The sequence below is a fragment of the Colossoma macropomum genome, unplaced genomic scaffold (genome assembly GCF_904425465.1).
Source record: "Colossoma macropomum unplaced genomic scaffold, Colossoma_macropomum, whole genome shotgun sequence".
Classification (NCBI taxonomy): Eukaryota; Metazoa; Chordata; class Actinopteri; order Characiformes; family Serrasalmidae; genus Colossoma; species Colossoma macropomum.
In genome coordinates, this window is record NW_023494793.1 from 32,964,565 (window position 1) to 32,986,413 (window position 21,849).

Consider the following 21,849-nt stretch of genomic DNA (forward strand, 5'->3'; position numbering starts at 1 on the left):
TCCATTATTCTCCCCTTGACTGCCCATTTTAGGAAGTGTTGGTCCCATTACAAAAGAGAAAAAGTAAAATAAATTTGGACGATATTTCTGGTTTTGTTTATTTGTATTATCTTCATTTTTATATAAAAAAGCTACCTCACAACGAAAAAGAAAACCAAAGTTATAATCCGGATGTGAACTCATCATCAGTAGATCAGGAGGATCTAAGACAGAAGGACATGTCCTGGCTTGGTTCAGTCCATCTTCAGAAGGTGCTATTAGTTTAAATCTGTCAGTCATTATTCCCCAAGTTCCCCACACCCTCTCCCTACGAGCCTCACCCAACTCACACAGCCTGCTCTGAGGACGCAGAACAAGCGGAATAATCAAAGGAGGGGCTCCTTTGGAAGAGCCATTATTCAGTTCCCATAGCAACGGTGTCCCGAGCAGGATGTGTGCATTTGCGTGAGGGTGTGTATATTTTTGTTCTAATTAATATTATTATGATCTTTTTTTTTGTTTGTTCTCTTTTTTCCATCCTGGTTTTGTTACGATTTTAATTAATGTAAATTGGAAATAAAGGAAAAAACAAGGAATGTGAAGTCAGATTTTAATTGAGTTTTCATTCAATTAAGAAATTCACATTTAAGCAAACTAGAATGGTTGTGTGTGTTGGGTAAACCCATGAAAGTCTTTGAAAGGTGATTGTGTGCATGAGTGTGAATGTGTAGTTATATACAACCATATAACAATAAAATCAACATTCAGATCATGTGTCAGGCTCTAGTCTTGTGGGCCAAAACACTGCAGACTTTAGCACGCTGCGTGATTCAACTCAACCAATTAGCATGGCCTTCATGAACTGAATTCAGGGTGTTAGATGAGGGTAAACATTAATATCTGCGGCACTTTGGCCTGGAAGGTCCCCAGTTTGACATGCCTGATTTAGATCAATATATTTTCCCATATGTTAAATTAAAGTTGGCTAAAACATGTTAACAGGCTATAGATTAATTTTCCCCTCAGTGTGTCCAGAAATATGTATTTAAAAGATATTTCCAAATTTGATACAACACATTGTACTCAGAAGCTTGCTGACTGACTCTAATGTCATGTAATGTGTAAAGGTCATGCTAGCATTAACTAGCTTCCTTTAGCAATTGCAAATTTAAGCCTGTTCTATATTCAGTGGTGAGCACTACCGACTAACCTATGTTAGGATGACCCACGTGCACAGCCATCTTCACTCCCAGCAACTTTTCTTGAAGTTCTCATTTAGCAAGAAATACTGTGTTTGCCTCTGTGGCCTTTCAAAGATCTTAATTTAGAGCTCCATTGAACTGACAGCTATTAAAAGCAAGGCCAAATTCCTGTTTAATGTCTATGAACAAGAAACTACGTATGTTCTTCTCGAACCTATGCACCTGCCTATCTTGCAAACTGTACTCAATCATATTCCCACCCACAGCACAAAATTGTATAAGCTTTTAGAAATATTCAGTATACAAACACTGCTAAAATATACACTGATTTTTGTGAGTTTATGCAGTGCTGTGAAAAAGTATGTGCCCCTCACCCAATTTCTATTATTCTTGCTAATTTGTCACATTTAAATGTTTCAGATCATCCAACTAATTTTAAATGATTATTCTATTTATTGACGATAAAGATTTATTCAAAACCAATACCATAAGAACATCATTCAAACTTTGAAAGACAGTGGTGGCAGTATCGTGGTTTAGGGCTAGTGTGCTGCTATTGGACCAGGACAGCTTGCCATCATTTAATGTTATTCTGGAAGGTATCAAGAAATTCTACAGGAGAATGTTAGAGCGTCCCACAGAAGGTGGGTCCTGCAGAAAGACAATGACTTTAGTAACACAAGTAAGTCTATAAAGAATGGCTGAAGCAGAAGAAATGTTGAGTCCAAGTCCAGATCTTAATCTGATAGATATGTTGAGGCAGAACCTAAGGTTTATGCAAGCCCACCAAGATAACAAAGTTAAAGCAGCTCAGTAAGGAGGAATGGGCCAAAATTACTCCAAGTCAGTGTGCAGGGATGATCAACAGACATAGGAACCGTTTGATTGAAGTCACTGCTGCTTAAGGGGGTCACACTAGTTACCGAGAGCAGATGTTCTTATATTTTTGCCAACAAAGACATTTAATGTTGGATCACATTGTTAAATAAATCAATGAAAAATTATATATTTGTGTGTTATTTGTTTAATTGTGCTCTTTTTATCTAGTGTTATAAGTTAAATGAAGAGCATATTTTAGGTCACATTTCTGTAGAAATTCATAAAATGATGAAGGCTTCATACACTTTCAAGCAGCACTGTAACCCCCCCCTTACATGAAAGGCTGCTTAGTCAGTGAGACCCCAAAGGCAATGCTTTCTGAACAAGGATGCCTAAGGATTAAATGCAGTTTTATAGGACCCCATATCAGTTTGAAAGGGACAGTGCTTCAATGCCCTGCTGTAATGACTAACTCTTCTCACTGACAAATCAGATGGGATTATGCCATATATATTTTATATACTGACAACGGAGTATGTCATATATTTTCATAATTGAACTTTTCAGGAGCATTTGAATGCAAATTCTGTGAGGTTGGAATCATGAAGATAGATCTGGGTCTGTTAACTCATTTTGCCCCAGGGAAGTTACACCAAATATCAATAACATGGCTAAGCTGCCTACACAGAACTCTGGAATGGGAAGTAACCTCCAGTGTCACTCAACCACTGTTTTGATGACGCTGCAGAGTAATTCATTTTTACATGACCATTTTCCAACCTCTCTTTATGCCTTAGAATTAACCAAGCTGTTTTTGTTACTGTGCTTTTAAGACTGTTATATGTAAATCGCCTCTGTTCTGATAGGCTGTCATATACTGCACCTCATTTAAAAAGCAGTCTGGACTGAAAGACACCTAATAACGTCAGCGTGAGTGGGCGGGGCTAAACTACTGTAAACTGAATATTCAGATACATGTAAATATGGGTTTTAACGACCTTAAAAACAATGAATTAAAAACAGGCTGTTTTAGCAGCTTAATTTCCATATTTAAAATGTAAGAACTGGGGAACATTTCAACATTTTTATATACTACATCAAACTCTTTTATATACTTTTATATACTACATCATTTTATTTCAGACAGTGACAGTGACAACAGTGTCGCGATAAAAAACAAACAAACGTTGAATGAGTGAATTAATTAATGAATGAATTACTTAAATCAATCGACTTATTGAGATATATAAATATACGTTCGGGGGAAGCTTTTACAATATACAATAATGTAAACTGATAAATGCTTAACTCATAAATCAGAAACATTTGAAGATTTGTACTGAACACTTGCGCACGTAGCTGGTGGACAGGCAGCACGCTTCACAGGCCCGCTGGAAAATTCAAGGGCTCAATCCCCAATGCCTCCCGGATAGACATATAGTTAGTGCACGGAACTCTTTCATTTGCTATTAAGTACACTACGTAGGGCTTAGGGAGCAGTTTGAGGCCAGCCATCGTTGCCTCGGTGACACTCCACGCTTCCTAAACGTGAGCGTGCACTTGCCTCGTGACATCGCTTTAACCAATCAGAGGCGGCTTGGCCCTTAGTCCAACAGCGTCAGAGGGAGAGTGGCGCTGAGCTGGTCAGGCGAGTCAGACAGAAACGAGCACCCCGGAGGGGTAAGAGGTACATCCGCAGCTTTGTGAGTGGTGTTCCCCGAAATACTGTGGGAAGAGATGGTCTTGTCTTCAGGATTGACATAACATTTAAAGGTAATGTATCCGTTGCACTTATTTTTGACAAAAGATATGGCGTCCGTTAAAAAAAAAACGCAGTGCCATAGTTAGGTTACATAACTCGCGCGTCGGTGACCCAATTTCACCGCTATTTTTATGTTAAAGTTTTATAGTAACGCTGTCCACAAAGTCAATACATGCTTGCTGAACATTGTAGTGACCGTCTCGATATTTTGTGAAGGTACTGGGGCTCCAGACGACTTTACAACATGAGTGTTTACCCAGGTAGTCTCGTCAGTTTCACCTAGTTAGGACTGACCTAATTTCCACTCCAAGATGCTCTGTGCTGTAGAGACCTGTGGCTGGCCGCTCTGAGAAAGGACTTAGCATCCGTACTTAGCTAGCATCTTTTTACGAAAATGATAAACAGTAGTGAAACATACACTGCTTCATATTGCTATTACTTGATGATAAGTTTAAGCGTGGTGTAAAGATAGAGACAACATTAAACATAATTCTCCTTTGTTCTGTAATTAGGACTCTTAACTGAATTACATGGAGACTGTAATGCATGTATATCTAGTGAGCTGTTAGTTGATTCCTTATCCCTTAAATTGCCCAACAGTCTAGCAGTGTTTCAACGTAACATAGTGTTAGAGTTTGAATGGATTATTAGCTAGATTCTCTTGAATGGAGCTGATTGCTCATTTTTGCCACATTATTCCACAAACTGTTAACATTGTGGAATCTCCATTTTGAGTGTCTTCCAATGTGGACATCACTGTTGTGTCAGTCCTGTGAGTCAGATGTGGAATCTGCCAATAATTGAATGTCACAGAATAAGAAAGGCGACAGATAGCTCAGATGGACAGCGTAAATGTCAGAAGAAGCTGGAGGAGTCCCTAGTCACCATGGAAAACACAAAGAAAGGAAAAAAGACTTGAGCAGAACTGATTATTTCTGATGTCTTAAAGGTCATTGTAATACAGTTGTATGCAAAAATTTGGCCCTGGTCTTTTTTTTATGTTTTCATTTTCCAAGTGAAAATGAATACACATCCTCTACACTCTATACACATTTACTGTGACCTGTGGAAAAACTGTGGCACATTTTATATTTATGTTTTATGTTTTTTTCCAATATGTTAAACTCAACAAATAAACAGAAACTTTGCTCTAAATTTTGCAGAAAAAGGCATATTTAAGTTTATTCCTTATAGAGGCTGTGTTAACTTATTTTTGCATAGAAAATCAAAACATGTAATTTGACCAAGGGTGTTCAAAGTTTTGCAGACAACTGCGTGTTCTTCTTTGCACAAACTTATATTTACTTGCGCAAGTTTTAGAAGTTACTCCAAGTGCGTCATTTTTGTCTGTTGGGTGTGCTGTAGGCTTCATTCCTATAACAGGCAATGGTGACTTATCCCAGAAGACTGATTTGTGTCTGGATGCCAGGCATTTTTAAACCCATGATCAATGTGATATGATCCAGTGAATTTTCATGAGCATGGGTCGGTTCACTTTTCACTGAATAATAAGCCTTAGGATGTGGACATGCAAAGAAGCTTAAGAGGTTAAACCTGATGCCTCATTTCAGCCTCTTCGATCTGTGTGATTGTTTCAGCTGATGGATTCTTGTCCTGATTCTTTATCATGAAAAGGTGACACACTGAAAATGGCCCCAAATTCCATCCACTGGTTTCGGAAGGGCCTGCGTCTCCATGACAACCCTGCACTTCAGGAGGCAGTGCGGGGTGCAGGCACCATCCGCTGTGTGTACTTTTTGGACCCCTGGTTCGCCGGGTCTTCCAACCTTGGGGTCAACAGGTGGAGGTAAGTGTGTCTCTGACTTTTCGTCATGTCCAATGAAAGCCTTCTGTAGTATAAAGTTCCTGCTGTGTTCTATGATTAAAACACCCAGTTCTGTATGTACCAAAGTGGTTGCCTCTAAAATTAGCTCAGTTATATTTGCCATCTCTCTGTTGCTGTCTTCTCTGTAAAACCCACACAGAGCTTAAGGAGCACTGCAGAGTTGTTTCAGACACACAAACAGAGATGTTGCAGAGAAGACAAGAGAGATGTTGCAATTCTCATTCAAATGTAGTGCTTCTAATAAAAGTGCTGCAAGTAGACAGGGTCATTCTGGAAAACAGGGAAACTGATATTACTACTGGATCATTCAGAGGTTCCTAAAATATTTTTTGAATAATGAAAGGTTTCTGTGCCAGAATGAGTGGAAGTTGTATAAAATTTCTATTAGACAATGGTTCAATGGTAAAATGAGAAGAACTACGTGTTGCTTATGTGACATTGCATGTGTTACATTATGCTTACATAAATAAAGGAATCACAGACTGACATTTAGGTCTGTCCAGGTGGATCTTTCAATCTCCTTGTAGTAAAAGGCATTAACTTTCATGAACTGAATGGATTTATTCGAATATATTTTGATTTGTTGGTAATGATTGTCAGTGAATGACCCCACTGTTGCATAAACCTGAAATATGAGTTGACCTTTGGTCCAGTACACACCTTACATAAATGACATTCTTTTGGCAGTACCTATTGGTATTTCCTAAGCATCCCACATGGCACACTTGTTTTCAAATGATATAAAACCAACTCTCCAAATCTATTAAAAATCACAAGACAAAATCTAAACATGTTTTAACACTAAGATATCTCTTTCATATATTAGGCCATATCTGCACACCTTCTTTTGTTAACGCACATGACTTATATGAAAAGAATTGTGCACTAGCCTAAACCAGGGGTCACCAGTCTTATCAGTAAATGGCTGGTTTTCACACCTCACATAACTAATCGATTGTTTGAAGACTGAGATCATTAGATTAAACAAGTAGAAACAGTTGTGTTTCTGCTTAATGAAAATGAAAACCTGCAGCACAGGTTTTAGCCTTTCTCCTCCATTTATAGAGTTTTGCCAGGATTTTTCCCATAATGTGTTTCAAAATCAGTTATACAAAGTGTTCATCACACAATAGACAGATGATTCTATATCAATATCATTATTTAATCATCCGACAGCATTATTTCATTATCAGTTACACACAAAAACACACAGGTTCGAGATTACAGATTAGTTTCTTTGACTCACTAATTGACCACCGCCGCCTAGTTTCACTTAAGTGCTTTCTGACATTCAGCACAGCAGGTTGGCTTTAAGCTAAAAACAGATAATGCCACAGATCTGCTGCGGTCCCACTGATCAATAGATACATGCACTACTATTTTTAAGCACACACCCACAAAGAAATCTCTCCAAATGAAGATGACTGTAGTGCCAGAATGGACACTGATTCTTTTGAAATGTAGGCCAAGTAACAGAGCAGCAGATGCTGTTGTGGAAAAGCTGGGAATCAGTCAGTCCAAACTTGAGGCGGTCTGTCACTGACCATGCCATTCATCTCTAATCATCTTCTGAATGGGCTATTTTGGTCTGCTTTAAAAGTCAGTTTACCAGATTTAAAACTAATGCACCTGTGACTAGGTCTGTCGCATCAGCTGCAGGTGTGCAGATGGCCATCCCGGTCTTATTTAAGCACAGGACACACCTGTTGAATGAAGAGAGGATTTAGCAGTCTTGGATCTGCTCAGTCTTACCCACACCTACAAGTTAACCTGTGCCTTACCTGCACTCTAACCTAGAACAAGCTGCATTTGTCAGCTGTTCTTCTAATGCAGAGGTGTCCAGTCTTATCCGCAAAAGGCCAGTGTGGGCTTTCATTCCAAACAAGCAGAAGCACACCTGATTCTGCTTGTTTAATCAGTTTGGTTTAAGTCTTCTAACAGTTGATCTTGTGAGCCCCTGCTTTGTTGAAATGAAAATCTGCAGCCACACTGGCCCTTGCGGATAAGATTGGACACTTCTCTTCTTATGGGTTGCCCCGTTTCTACTTAGAATATTAATAATGAAGTTTTTGAAATGCATTCACAACTGACATATGAAAGAACCTTAACAAAGCATGAGTTTCTCTGTGTTGTTGCTGTCATATCAAATCTTCACAACTTTTTTTGTTTTGTTTTGAGTGGACCAAGAGAGATTACATGTAATGTACTTTCGCATTAATGTATACTAAGAACTGTTTTCTCCTTCCCATTCTGTATCTTTTTACAGTTTTTTCTTCTTTCAAAATTTTGAAAAGACTAATAGAAATGGCCCAAAATGACTAATTAGGTGTTTCTCATGTAAAGTTTTTGGAGATATGAGATGTGAGACTACCCTTTATTATTAATGCTTATTAATTACATCATCAACACTTTAAAAAATCATTAATAAGAAGTATAATAAATAATAAAAGCACCAGTGACCTGTTGCTTGCCAAATAGTGAGTCCACATTAATTTTTACTGTTAAACCTGAGATCCTGCTGGTTACTAATTTTATATTGTCTTCTCCATCAGACTACATTAAACCTGTCAGCTTTATCAAATATTCATATTCATTAGGTATAACATCACTGTTGCCCTCTCGTGCTGTTATAATGGTGTATTAATGATTTTAAGGTGTTTATGAACTAATTAATTTCCATTAATACATCATAAACCCAATACAGTTACACTTTTAGAGATGAGCTTTTATGACACCAATTATGTATGAGAGTAAATCAGAATGCAATGAAAAGTGATATTTATACACCTCAAATGCTGTACATAAATATAGAATTCCTATGTTTGGGTGTCATTAATGGGGTGCGTGAATAGGAAATGCACCTGTTTTAAACAAAGCCACTGGTAAATCTGTCAAATTACTGTTGGTAAAACTAAAAGGGGGATGTTTTGATCTAATTCGTTGACTTTATGGGCATTATTTTTGATGTTTTCAGTGCTCTTTGACCCATTTTAGTCTCCATTTAACAAACTTTAAGTAACATCAAGCAGTAGGTGGCAGCGAGAAAGCAATAATGTAAATACTGCCCTAAATGTCATACTCTGTATGGCTGTCCATTGGAGGGTGAAAAGCGTGATCGTGTGATGCCTTGGTGCGTCAACTGCAGAAACATATTGTGGCCAACCAGAAGAGATTTGCTTTGTTGTGTCTGAACAATATGAGCACACCCATTTTTGTCCCATTTCTACTTTAATATCTATTAATTTTTCTTCAATTAAAGACAAAATCCATTCAATTGTACTGTTTAGTGTCAGACTGTTGCATGTCCCAGAGGAGCTAGTGCCAGAAATGGCAATTATTCTTTTCTCCTAGAAGGTGTATGCAGTGTTGTTATAGTTGAAAGCAGGTCACTAGGCTAATTTTATGCCCTCCAGTGGCTGCACGCCTGCGCGCTGATATGTAGGCCAGGACAGTTACATAAGGGATGATGTATGACTGAGCAAAGGGCTAGAAAAATGGGTTTTTCAATAGTCTCTTCAGAGGTCACAGTCTATGTCAGTGGCAAATATGTTGCTGAGAACAATGCTAATAAACAAAAGTAAAACATAAAGTGTTATGACAGCCTGTAAAGGAGGAGCAGCTCGGTTTGCCTGTCGTTCAGTCATCACTGGATTCCCGAGATCACAGTGGTCTGGACCTGGCTGGCAGTACACATACATCCCTATCTGTTCATTCCTTTATTCATTACACATAAAACTGCCACTGTAACCCATACATTAACTGCTGCTAGTATATAATCATTATATAAAACTACATATGGTGATCCATGATGAAAAAAGAAACGAAAATCAGCAACCGGTGTATCTAGTCCATTCCACACCATTTTTACCTGTTTTACCTAAAGTACTGAGAGGTGGCATTACACAGATATGGCACGCCAGTGAATAAAAACAGTTGGTCACTTGTATGAAGATAATACAAGTACAAGGGCTGCTAATGACCTTTTAATAAGCTACATGTGTGTTAGTGATGATAGGGGAGTTGTATGTGGAAGTATGCCGGCTGGGTGGCTAGTCGTGTATTTGGAGCATGGGCAGCTTTACTGTCTGGTCTCTAATCAGGGCTTTGCTAGCAGACCGTCTGACTTTGGGCTCAGTCTGAACACTTGAGCCAGAACATAGACACAGGTACAAGGTTAACCAGGCCAGGGGGGCATGTCCTGACCTCGAACAAATGAATTAGAGCGCTAATGACTCTGTGATCTGCACGTGCAGCAATTGTATAGCAGAAGCTTATGGAGTTGTTTTTTTTGTTTTTTTTTTTGAATAAGCATTAACTGTATTATCATACACTGTGGTCCATAAGCAACTCGGCAGTTTTGTTTTTGGTTTATATTTAATACATACAATATCAAATTATTCACTATTTTAAACGTCCATCCTTTGAGAGACTTGCTTTAATTTTTTTAAGGAAATCTGCAGGGATATTTTTTTGCACTTCCAAAGTTCAGTTTCTCGTGGTCCAATTAATCCCAAACACATTCAGTGATGAGGTCTGCACTCTGTGTTGGTCAGTCATCGTTCTAAAAACACCAGAAGCTTTTGCATAGTAATTCATATCTATAGGGCGGCACGGTGGCGCAGTGGGTAGCGCTGTCGCCTCACAGCAAAAATGGCCTGGGTTCGATTCGTCGGGCGACCAGGGTCGTTTCTGTGTGGAGTTTGCCTGTTCTCCCCGTGTCTGCGTGGGTTTCCTCCGGGTACTCCGGTTTCCTCCCACACTCCAAAAACATGCAGTCAGGCTGATTGGACACGCTAAATTGCCCCTAGGAGTGTGTGTGTGACTGTGTATGTTTGTCTGTCTGCCCTGTGATGGACTGGGGACCTGTCCAGGGTGTATCCTGCCTTCCGCCCAATGACAGCTGGGATAGGCTCCAGCACCCCACCGTGACCCAGAAGGATAAGCGGTTTAGATGATGTATGTATGTATGTATGTATGTATATATATATGTTTGTGTGTGTGTGTCTGTGTGTGTGGACACTGCTGCAAGGTAAAGCACTGTCTTTTTGTTTTTGTTCATTTGGTTGATTCTGGGCAGTTAAGGTACTTCTGTACATGTCAGGATACAAATCTACAACCAGTTCTATGCCTCAGTTAACATACTTTCATTCGCATGAGCTAATGATGCAGTGGCGTTTGCCTGAGTTACTCTGTTTATTGGTCAATTATAACATGAAAACACAATATAAAAGGACCGTAGGATTTTCTACATGGTTGAATTGGATGTATGTGCCTCTAAATCGACATTCTGTATTTTAACTTCATAGTTAAGTCCTCATGGTGCTGGTCTGTAGTGCCAAAACAAGAAACTTACATCAGTGCTACTTAGGGCCTGCACTGTATGCTCTTTCACATGTTCTTTTTTGAAGCAAGCTAGGAACACTCGTCTTATCTTGTTTGCCACCTGTAACCCACACCCCAATTTGTCTTCTTATGTTTTACCATCTCAATTAAACAGAGATTAAAAGTTAATTGTGGCTTGTTCAGACGCTTAAGATTTACCTGACAGGTGGAAACCCAGAGCACCCTCTGAACTGTACATTTGTCAGCTGCTGAGTCAAGCTGTACACAAGCAGATGTGAAGTTAGATTCCAGCCTGCCAGGAATGGGTAGGCTGTTTATAGAACAGCTCCAGGGTTAAATCCAGAGACAAGATGGAGCTGCATGTGCAGCCACTGAGGTTTTTAACAGACCTGCATGGTCTGCATTTCACACTTCCGCAATGTGTTCTGATTCTTTTGACTTGCAGTACAACTGTTGGACACTAGTGGGTAGTGTGGTAATGTAAAGAATGTATGCCTACTCAGCAGTTAACTGTTCTAGTAAAGGCTGTAGATTAAGAGTGAGCAAAAGCATAACTGTACATCATAATTAAAATTTAAAAATGTATATTGTCTATGAAGCTTGGGACATTATATATTTTTAATCCATGAATACCCCCATTTTGCTATCTAGTGACATTATGTGGTGTCTATAATAGAGTGTTTTGTTTTTCAGCTTTTGTTTTACACTAATATATTTTTTCATTTTGTTAGTAGAGTTATAATAGTATGAATTGTATTATTTAAATGAATGACCAGGTATGCCAGTATGTTGTGACCAGTGTGTCATCATACAGAAGATATGGGACAACACATTATAGACTAGAACAATGTTGTTCAATCTGAATTTTTCCTGTTTTTCAGATATTGTATCACAGATGTAATAAATTAGTACCAATTAATGATTCACAGGTCACAGACATTATTGAATTATTTAAGATTTTAATATTGTATTTCAGTAATATATTTGGAGGCAATTCTGAAATACACTGAGGATGGATTGTGTGGTTTCTGAACGACAAGGATTTGTATCTGTGTTTGTTTTTGCAGATTTCTCCTTCAGTGCCTAGATGATCTCGACTCCAATCTCCGGAAACTCAATTCCCGCCTTTTTGTCATTCGAGGTCAACCAGCCAATGTTTTCCCACGTCTCTTCAAGGTGAAATTCACTGTCTTTAAGTGACTCCTAAAAACCACCCTCTGATTTTCATACCTCTATGAGTCAGAAACTTTAACAGAATTTTCTTTGATTAATTGAGTACCTCCTCTTTGTTTTCCACTTCTCAGGAGTGGGAAATATCCAGGTTGACTTTCGAGTATGACTCAGAACCATTTGGGAAGGAGCGGGATGCTGCCATTAAGAAGCTTGCGATGGAGGCTGGGGTGGAAGTCATCGTCAAGATCTCACATACACTGTACAATCTGGACAAGTAGGAGCTTCTTTTATTCTTGTATATTCTTTTATTCTTATGTCTTACGTTAGTCTGTTATGTTATTGATGTTGCTTAAATGACACAGCAATATATAAATGAGGTATGAGCAACTATAAATGAGATACACAGTGACTTTTTTTCATCTGAAGGTCGTTTTGCTGACACAGCTTAGTCTAGAACGCTTTTATGGCTTGTTTATCAGACATTTTGTAATATTTAGTACAGTATGTAAGGGAAAATCTTAGACAAGTCCTCTTTCTGGTCTACAAAAATGGTCTCCTATTTACTTACCTGCTCATTTTTCCTCTGTATTATCTTCTAGAATCACTGAGTTGAATGGTGGTCAGCCGCCCCTCACCTACAAGCGTTTCCAGACGCTAATCAGCCGCATGGATCCACCAGAGATGCCAGTGGAGACCTTGTCCAGTGCTCTCATGGGCTGCTGCGTCACGCCTGTGTCTGAAGACCATGGGGAAAAATATGGCGTGCCTTCTTTGGAAGAGCTGGGTGAGATATAGATAATGTAACTTTGCATGAATTCTGTTTTACTTGCTCTAGTTGTGCTTCCTTTCTAAAAGATAAACACCTAAACTGTAAGTCTTTAATCTTTTATAAGACATCAGATGGTAAAGAGGAGAAGCTTCAGATGTGGTCCTCCTACTCAACTTATTTCCTCAACACCATTTTGACTTTGTGAAATGGAACTTTAGTTGGCCTCTTTTGTTTACTAAAATGAAATTGACCCCAATTCTTAGAATAGCGTATTCTAGCATGATGTCTTTTCCTATTACCTAATATAAAGTGTCATACTTAAGCGTGTCTGAATGACGTGTTTAAATTTGGGTGTAGGGTTTGACACAGAAGGACTGCCCTCTGCTGTCTGGCCAGGTGGAGAGACTGAAGCGTTAACAAGGATTGAGAGACATCTGGAGAGAAAGGTATGGGATGTCTAGTACATTAGTTAAAATATCAAACACTTTACCATGTCATTGTTGGTTCCTTACACAAAGCCTTTGGCATAAGCACCAGACTGCAAGCTGGAATGTAGGGAAAATGTACATGCCACAGTTATTGAGCTAGAATCAACACAAAGAACATCTGTTGGACATCTATTGCCTGTACAGCTTGGCTGCCACATTTCAGAACATCCAGATGGTTTTCAAAAATATTGCTTCATTAAGCGTCTCTGCATTTTTCTATTTTTTTTCACATGTGTCTGGCAGGCTTGGGTAGCAAACTTTGAGAGACCAAGGATGAATGCCAACTCCCTGCTGGCCAGCCCCACAGGCCTGAGCCCGTACCTTCGCTTCGGCTGCCTCTCCTGTCGCCTCTTTTACTTCAAACTTACAGACCTCTACAGAAAGGTACTCCATAACTACTTAGCTGTGCAGAGTACACAAACCTGAGGGACATATTTTGTAGTAGACACTTGCAGTATCATTATAATTAACTGGCGATTTCTGAAAACAGAAGTATAGAAGTCTTGGAGCATCTTACATATTTAGCCCTTTTCATCCTGCCCACTTTTTCATAATAGCCCCATTGAAGCTCCACAGGTTCATCATGGTTGACTCTTCAGCCACAAGTCTTTTTGTAGGCTGTAGACAGTAAATCTATGCAAGTATTACTTTGCATTAGGGACACTAAGAATTTGGACCAGCACTTTGTCTGGGTGAAGCTTAGGTTAGCGTTATAATCCCAAATTCACTTTCCAGGTGAAAAAGACCAGCACCCCTCCCCTCTCCCTCTATGGCCAGCTGCTGTGGCGAGAATTTTTCTACACCGCTGCCACCACCAACCCACGCTTCGACAAGATGGAGGGCAACCCCATTTGTGTGCGTATCCCCTGGGATAAAAACCCAGAAGCATTGGCCAAGTGGGCCGAGGCTAAGACTGGTTTCCCATGGATTGATGCCATCATGACCCAGCTGAGGCAGGAGGGCTGGATCCACCACCTGGCCCGGCATGCTGTGGCCTGCTTCCTCACCCGAGGAGACCTGTGGATCAGCTGGGAGGAGGGCATGAAGGTGCTTTGCTTATATGTGGGGCAATTTATATTTATTTTCAAACATTTTAAAGAAGCCAAAAAAATGTTTTATTATTGCAAAGTAAAATAGTCAAATGTATTTTTTTCTTCTTCATCTTATTGTGATGTCTTTTTTCATGCTAGACCTATCAAACTTGGTACAGAGGTTCAAATTTATATTCAAATAACATGAGTGCATTTTATGCTCCTAGCACTTATTTAATCCTCCTATCCCTCATTCCTCCATTATCCCACAGAAATCCAATGATTTTACCACTCTTTGAATCTTTAGGTTACAGGATACAACCACCAAGTCTGACCCAAAGTGTATGTCTTCTTTTCATATTGAAAAAGCTTGGCTATCTAATCTTGACATAATTTCATGAATCCCTGCATTTACTACTTACCAGAAAAACTATAGATTTCCATATGAGACATCTCCAGTTCTCTTACTTTCCAAGCTGTTATAGTGGACTTTGAGAAGCCACCTTAGAGTTTTATTTTGCAGGGTGAGTGGATAATAAGTAGGTTGTGTTGACAGTGGGGAACTTCTTACTTAAAACAGAAAGACTAGTGTCCCCAAACTTGTGTAACCATAGTTTTGACTGTACATGTCTGATCATGCTGAAATGGTTGTGCCGTGTTGTCATGGTAAATAGTTTCTGAAGTGTTTAATGGTCGCTGGGAGACATGGATGTGAAGCCCTGTATGTGACTGGCTAGTCTGTAATAGTAGTTGTGATTGACAGGTGTTTGAGGAGCTCTTATTGGACGCTGACTGGAGTGTGAATGCAGGCAGCTGGATGTGGCTCTCCTGTAGCTCCTTCTTTCAGCAGTTCTTCCACTGCTATTGTCCGGTGGGCTTTGGTCGGCGCACTGACCCTAACGGCGATTTCATTAGGTTGGTAATGTTACCAAATGCATACACTGCTAGGTAGTCGATAGTACACCGACAGCTGAGCTGTTGCTGCAAGACCACAATACAGATAAGTAATCAGCCCTCATTCAAAGTGTGGTAAATAGAAACAGGCACAAAATATTCAGCTTTATTTTCAATGGTATGGGTAAGTCACATTTCAAAAATCAATCAGGTATAGATAAAGCTATAGAACCATAAGACACACTTTTGTCATTTTTTTTAATGTTCCTAACTCTGTTGTCCTGTCTTGCTTAACTGTGTAATACAATCAGAGACCATCTTGCTACAGTAATACAGTAACTGCATTATGTGTCATTAGCGTAATAGCAGAAAGCCTGTTTGTGCTGTGTTTCTGTGTTGTCTTTTCGGGGATTGGGTGAAAAGTTCAGCTTTCCCTTTCCCCTTTGGAAATTGTGGTTGATTGCTTTTAAGACAAAAGCCATTCTTAGCCAAAGCATTTGGAAGCCTGTTAGCTGTGATTCTGGTTGAAGCTTGATGCTTTTTCTCTGGGCAATACAGTAGCCTGTTCTTTAGCTCGGTAGCATCTCGTTTCATCAAAAGGGATTTTAACCGCTTGGTAAGGAAATACTAAGCCTGGCCTGTATTTAATGCATAGAGAGCCACAATGCATTTCCCAGAGGGCATGATGGGAGGTGGGGTCCAAAGCCGGGGATAACAATACTTCTATCTAGCTTTGGACAACTCCTCCTTATCAGACTCTTTTTGAAATGTTTAGTGGTGCTCTTGGTGTTAAATGCAGCCCTGCCTGTGCAAGAGAGCAACAACTATGTACTGTTCTTTTTTTTTTTTTGCCTTTTTTGTCTTGGCCTCAATCACTATAGATCTAAGTGAACTTGCTGAGAGTTCCATTTGTGCTCATGTGCTACTGAGAGGTCCATAGACATCTCAGTCTGTTTGAACAGCAAACTCCTACAACTGCTTAATGTGTTCGATTGCATGTAGTGGCCTTCCCAAAGACACCCAATGCCCATGCTAACCTTCCTCGGTTCTGTTTTTCATCGCTTGTCCAGGCAGGATGTGAATGTTCCTGGCGAAAGGGTTGTGGTCCCTTTTGGCAAAACGAGGGGGCCACCCAGCAGCGGAGGACAGTATACTGTGTTGCTTGTTTGACAGCTAGCAGGTTTCTCTGCCTTGGCTTGGGATCACTGTCGTCTCAAAAGCGATCAGTAGCAGTGCGAGGGGCAGGGAATGAACCTGAACCTCTTACTCAACCCTGACATTCGAAAGGTTAGGCGGGATAGGGGCGGGAGGGAGGTGTTTGGCTGGATCTGGCTGGGTGGGAGGGGTTGGTCACTGCCTCTGCTTTCTAATGCGTGTTATAGTAGGAATCTCCGTAGTGTCTCAGCACAGGCAGGATCTGTTGGTTTAAACCGCCTGTCTGCAAACGTTGTGGTGCCATCGACCACCCTCTGTCCTGGCTCTGGTAAGGTGGAACATGTAGGTAGGTGGCCTTTCACTGTCCCTGGGACCCAGAAGAACAACATTCATTTTGACTTCCAGTAGGGCTTTAATGCAATACCTTGCACTCTTGGACATTTTTATTGTCTCCTTATGGTGTTGTAGTGACACTTGCTTAAGAATTGTAAAATGGCAAGTATCATCTGTAAGTGAGTCACGGTGTGTGGACAAAGTCTGCCTTAAGCATCATCGATTGTTGCCACAGCTGTTGCAAAGCCGCATTATGACTGTCTTTTGAGTATTATAAGCATGCATTTATTTTTATTTCTCTAAGAGACAGTTGTGTTTTTCACTCTAGTCCATTTTCTGTGGCAGTTCACACAAGCTCCTTTGTTGCAACAAATGCACTGCTATTTGAATCATATTTTAAAGCTTTTTGCCATTGGAAACCCTTGCACCTTTTTAATATTGGCTACTTCCGCTAACTTCATGTTTTCTGCATTGGGAACCTGACCACCACTACGCATAGCTGCTCCTGTATCTATGATGAGACTCTGCGGTTTAATCTCTCCTTGTCCTTCCAGACGCTATTTACCTGTTCTCCGAGGTTTTCCGGCCAAGTACATATATGATCCGTGGAATGCCCCAGATTCAGTACAGGCTGCAGCGAAGTGCATCATCGGAGTCCACTACCCCAAACCCATGGTCAACCATGCGGAGGCCAGCCGCCTTAACATCGAGAGGATGAAGCAGATCTACCAGCAACTTTCCCGATACAGAGGACTAGGTCAGATTTTAGCTATAAGCTCTGGCCTGGAGCTTCATCATTGCTAGCTAGCTTCACAGAAATAATATTTGGTCTTTGCAAATACGTTTAAATTATGCCTTAAGCCTTCCAGCATTTGTTATTCTTTGCCTCTAAGGTCTATCTGGGATATTGTGCCATTTGTGTGGCACAAATTCTGCCAGTTCTTTCGGCTTTTGGAAACCTCTTAATTTTTGCATTTATTATCTGTGCATGCATCAGTCTACGATGTCAAGCTGAAAATATATCTATCTAAACTGCACTGACTTCTGCAAATCAACAGTAATGTCTTTGTTTTAAGAAAAACTTCTTGGCTTATCAACACTGTCACTGGATATTTCCCTCTCGCTTAATACATAAAAAATTGTCCATCCAGTTGCTGATCAAAACTGGACTGTTGTCAAGAGACTAGAGTAGGACTGTTAGCCTGTGACTCTAGAATCTTTGTGAGTGAGATACATTCTGAACATTAAGACTGTTTGTCATGTTAATTAACCATTTAATGTTGTCTGTCACTGTAATATTGGCTCTCCTGAGATGCCTGTTTTTTGGTTTAAAAGGACTTCTGGCCTCAGTGCCATCTACACATAACGGGAACGGGAACGGCATGGCCTATTCTCCAGGAGAACAGCAGTCCGGGACCAACACACCAGGTAACACTCATCTTCTTACCTTGAAATTACACTATAAGGCCAAAAGTTAGTGGGCACCTGACCATCACACCTACATCAGTTTGTCGGGCATCCCATTCCAAAACCATGAACATTAAGATGAAGTTGGCCCCTCTTTGCGGCTATATCAGCCTCCACCCTTCTGGGAAGGCTTTCCACAAGATTTTGAAAAGTGTCTATGGGACTTTGTGCCCATTCAGTCAAAAGAGCATTTGTGAGGTGAGGCACTGATGTTGGACGAAAAGGCCTGGCTCACACTTGACGTTCCTGTTCATCCCCTGTTACACCACACCAGCCAACTCTTGGCATTGCACATAGTGATCTTTGGCTTGTGTGCAGCTGCTTGGCCATGGAAACCCAATTCATGAAGCCTCAGACACACAGTTCTTGTACTGATATTGCTTCCAGAGACAGTTTAGAAATCTATAGTGAGTGATGCCCTGCCCTGCTCTGTGAGTTTGCGTGATCTACCCCTTAATGGCTAAGCTGTTTCCATTGCACAATAATAGCACTTACTGTTGACTGGGGCAGATTTAGCAGGGAAAATATTTCATGAACTAACTTGTGGCAACAGTGGTGTACCAGCACAACCTCAACATGCATGAGGCCTCATGTACAGACATGGACACGCAGTCATACCTCAAGACGGACTCAGTACTTCACAGTTTAATATACTGTATGTAAATAGTTATATACAGTAAGTAGATGGAGGAAGCTAAATCAACGAAACCACTGAGAATATCACAAAATAGCGTGTTATTATACCTTTTTAACTAACCCTATACTGTTACAACAGCACCTGTGTCGAGCAGCTCTGTTGCCAGTGGTAACAGGAGTGGAAGTATTCTGCTGAACTTCGACAGTGAGGAGAATCAGGGACCAAGTGGGATTCAGCAGCAGCTAGGTGAGACTGAAGACTATGATTTGTATTTCACTATGGCTTATTCTGCTGGTAATCATATGTGGTATGAATATTAACATCCTTTGTTTTTTGTAAGATTTCAATAATAATGAGACAAGTTTGTTTCCTGATCATTCATTAGGCTACCACCAAATGCCAGACTCCAGCCAGGTCATTGCAAGCAGCAGTCAGCTTTACCAGTCCAAAATCTCTCATGAGATGTCAGGTCCTCGGCATCCAGGTAAGGGACAAGGAGAGTTGGAATGTTTTAGTACAAACTGATATAGCAGGAAAGAGTCATCGAAGTCATGAGTATCAAAATGTCCAAAAAGGATCACAGCAGAGTAAATGGGAAGGCACTGGAATCTGGAGTCTATGAGTTCATATGAATGTAAATATGAATCCTGAATACAAAATGCTCTGTTCAGACTTTTGACCAATGGCCTTCTTCCTAATGCTGTTGCAGGACGTCTGCTTCACACAGGAGGAAGCGTCACAGGTAAGAGGGAAAGAGAATCGGAACGAGACGCTGAAGGAGATGACGACACCCTTTCCACCTCTCACAAGCTACAGCGACAAATTGCCGAAATCACTTCTGTCCACGCAGCCAACGGGAACCAGCCTAGTATGGTAAGTGAAAATCTCTTCTAATCTCCAACTAATTTCATAGCCATGTTGTTTTAAATGGCCTGTGTGTACATACATTTTTCTTGTATTTTTTCCTTGAGGTCCACTACAACGTTTGTGTGGTTTCATGTACCAAAAACATCAATTCATTTGTTTTAATAATTTAATTTATTTATTTTTATAAGACCATTTTTCCACAGTTCTTTATCTATTAAAATTAAAGAGGCTGTTTTTGTTACTGTGGCTTTAAAACTGATACATGTGACTGATCTTTGTTCTGGTTGCGGCACTTTATTGTGCCTCATTCAAAAAGCTGTCTGGGCTAAAACACTTCAGTTTGAGTGGGTGGGACTAAGCTGCTGTAGGCTGAATAGGTATATATATGTAAATGGATTGTTTTCCATGACATCACAGAAACAGTGAGTTCAACATGGGCTGTTTTTGCAGCTTAGTTAATATGTATGGACTGTATGGACTGTGGCATGAACGACAAGAAGAAATTTCAACAGTGTTTATATACTACATATTACAAGTATTTGTATGTAATATTTAAATATTCTTTTCTCTTTGTTTTTCCTCAGAAGAGCTAGAGGGACATATCATCAACTGAAGTGAGCAAACACAGCACTGAACAACTGAACACAGCACATTGTGAAGTGTATCTCTTAAAACCAGCTTTGTAAAAAAAAAAAAGAGGTTCCTTTTGGTCTATTTTTTAATTTTTCTGAGGGTATAGGGTGTAGGGCGGCACGGTGGCGCAGTGGGTAGCGCTGTCGCCTCACAGCAAGAATGACCTGGGTTCGATTCCCGGCTGGGTGACCAGGGTCATTTCTGTGTGGAGTTTGCCTGTTCTCCCCGTGTCTGCGTGGGTTTCCTCCGGGTACTCCGGTTTCCTCCCACAGTCCAAAGACATGCAGTTAGGCTGATTGGACATGCTGAATTGCCCCTAGGTGTGAGTGAGTGTGTGAATGTGTATGTCTGTCTGTCTGCCCTGCGATGGACTGGCGACCTGTCCGGGGTGTGTCCTGCCTTCCGCCCGATGACGGCTGGGATGGGCTCCAGCACCCCACCGCGACCCAGAAGGATAAGCGGTTTAGATGATGGATGGATGGATGGTATAGGGTGTTAGGGTGCATTACTTTGGGTCATGTATAGTATTAATGCACTTGTTTTTTGGTCAGAAAAGGGGTAAATGGATGATTTAAGGACAAAATCAAGAAAAAATTCCATTCACACTCTCAAATTTTTTTTGAAATATTAAGATGTTTCATTTTTTGTTACTTTCATGTACATAAATGTCACATCCATTTACAGGAAACTGATACCTACTATAGTATCATGAAACATTTTATATCAAGTGGGATGTAGAGATTTTTGAAGTAGGCAGTCTTTCAGGAGTATTTTTATGCAGCCGGTTAGGAGACCTTTACTACCAGCACCTGCCTGTTGTTGGATGCATATTCTAGCTACACTGGAATATACTACTACTTTTTTCATGACTAATTCCTTTCTCAAATTCTCAAAAAATGGTACATTGCTAATTTTTTGTAATCAAAAGATTTATAGTTGGATTTTGTATATTATTATTTTGTTAGTCCCTGTTGAATGTATCAGTGTTTCAACTGTGCGTAAATATGAACAACAAACAGAACATAGTAAAATGGAAAAAAGATTCCTGGACACTGTAGCATGGTAGATAATGATAATTGATTTGTAAATTTTTGCTGTACATTTTTTAATGATTCGGATTTGTTAGGGGTATTTAGGTAGCCCATCTGGCCATTTCTGTTTTGTGTACAAAGAACTATGTAACATAAGCAGATGATTCTAGGATGTTTTATAGTGCAGTGGTGTTCAGAGAATCAAAAGGCATCCATGTTGTAAAGGTCATCTGACTAACTTGGACTGACTCTAGTGTATTTTTGTATTTTCCGTGGTCAAACGGGGCCGGACCTCAGCCAGCAGATGCCTAACGTCAGGGCCTGAAGCACAAAGAAGCGCTGCTAAGACTGAGGTGTGAATCTAGAAGGCTAAACTGTATACGGCTATTCTTCACTACAGATTTATAGTGAACAAGTCTT

The 21,849-nt window shown here is 40.2% G+C and overlaps 1 protein-coding gene across 3 annotated transcripts; it reads left to right on the forward strand.

Annotated features, from left to right (window-relative positions):
- Window positions 1-3,604: 3,604 nt before the first annotated feature.
- On the forward strand, window positions 3,605-20,488 carry cry3a (cryptochrome circadian regulator 3a). Of its 3 annotated transcripts, none has more exons than XM_036579250.1 (15): window positions 3,605-3,773; window positions 5,398-5,569; window positions 12,019-12,127; window positions 12,256-12,398; window positions 12,724-12,908; window positions 13,251-13,339; window positions 13,625-13,765; window positions 14,117-14,428; window positions 15,176-15,327; window positions 17,349-17,551; window positions 18,130-18,222; window positions 19,037-19,144; window positions 19,284-19,382; window positions 19,608-19,771; window positions 20,353-20,488. In XM_036579250.1, the coding sequence occupies exons 2-15, from the start codon at window positions 5,412-5,414 to the stop codon at window positions 20,356-20,358; spliced, it is 1,962 nt and encodes a 653-aa protein (XP_036435143.1). In that variant the 5' UTR covers window positions 3,605-3,773; window positions 5,398-5,411; the 3' UTR covers window positions 20,359-20,488. The 3 variants fall into 3 exon arrangements, with proteins under 3 accessions (XP_036435143.1, XP_036435142.1, XP_036435141.1); XM_036579249.1 differs by having other exon boundaries at window positions 5,361-5,569; window positions 20,350-20,449; XM_036579248.1 differs by having other exon boundaries at window positions 20,350-20,449.
- Window positions 20,489-21,849: the final 1,361 nt, after the last annotated feature.

Bases quoted from the DNA above. Each gene is read 5' to 3' on its own strand.
- cry3a (XM_036579249.1), top strand. From the start codon at position 5,412: ATGGCCCCAAATTCCATCCACTGGTTTCGGAAGGGCCTGCGTCTCCAT. The intron at 18,223-19,036 runs GTAACACTCATC...CTGTTACAACAG, and splicing joins GTCCGGGACCAACACACCAG to CACCTGTGTCGAGCAGCTCT. The intron at 19,145-19,283 runs GTGAGACTGAAG...ATCATTCATTAG, and splicing joins TGGGATTCAGCAGCAGCTAG to GCTACCACCAAATGCCAGAC.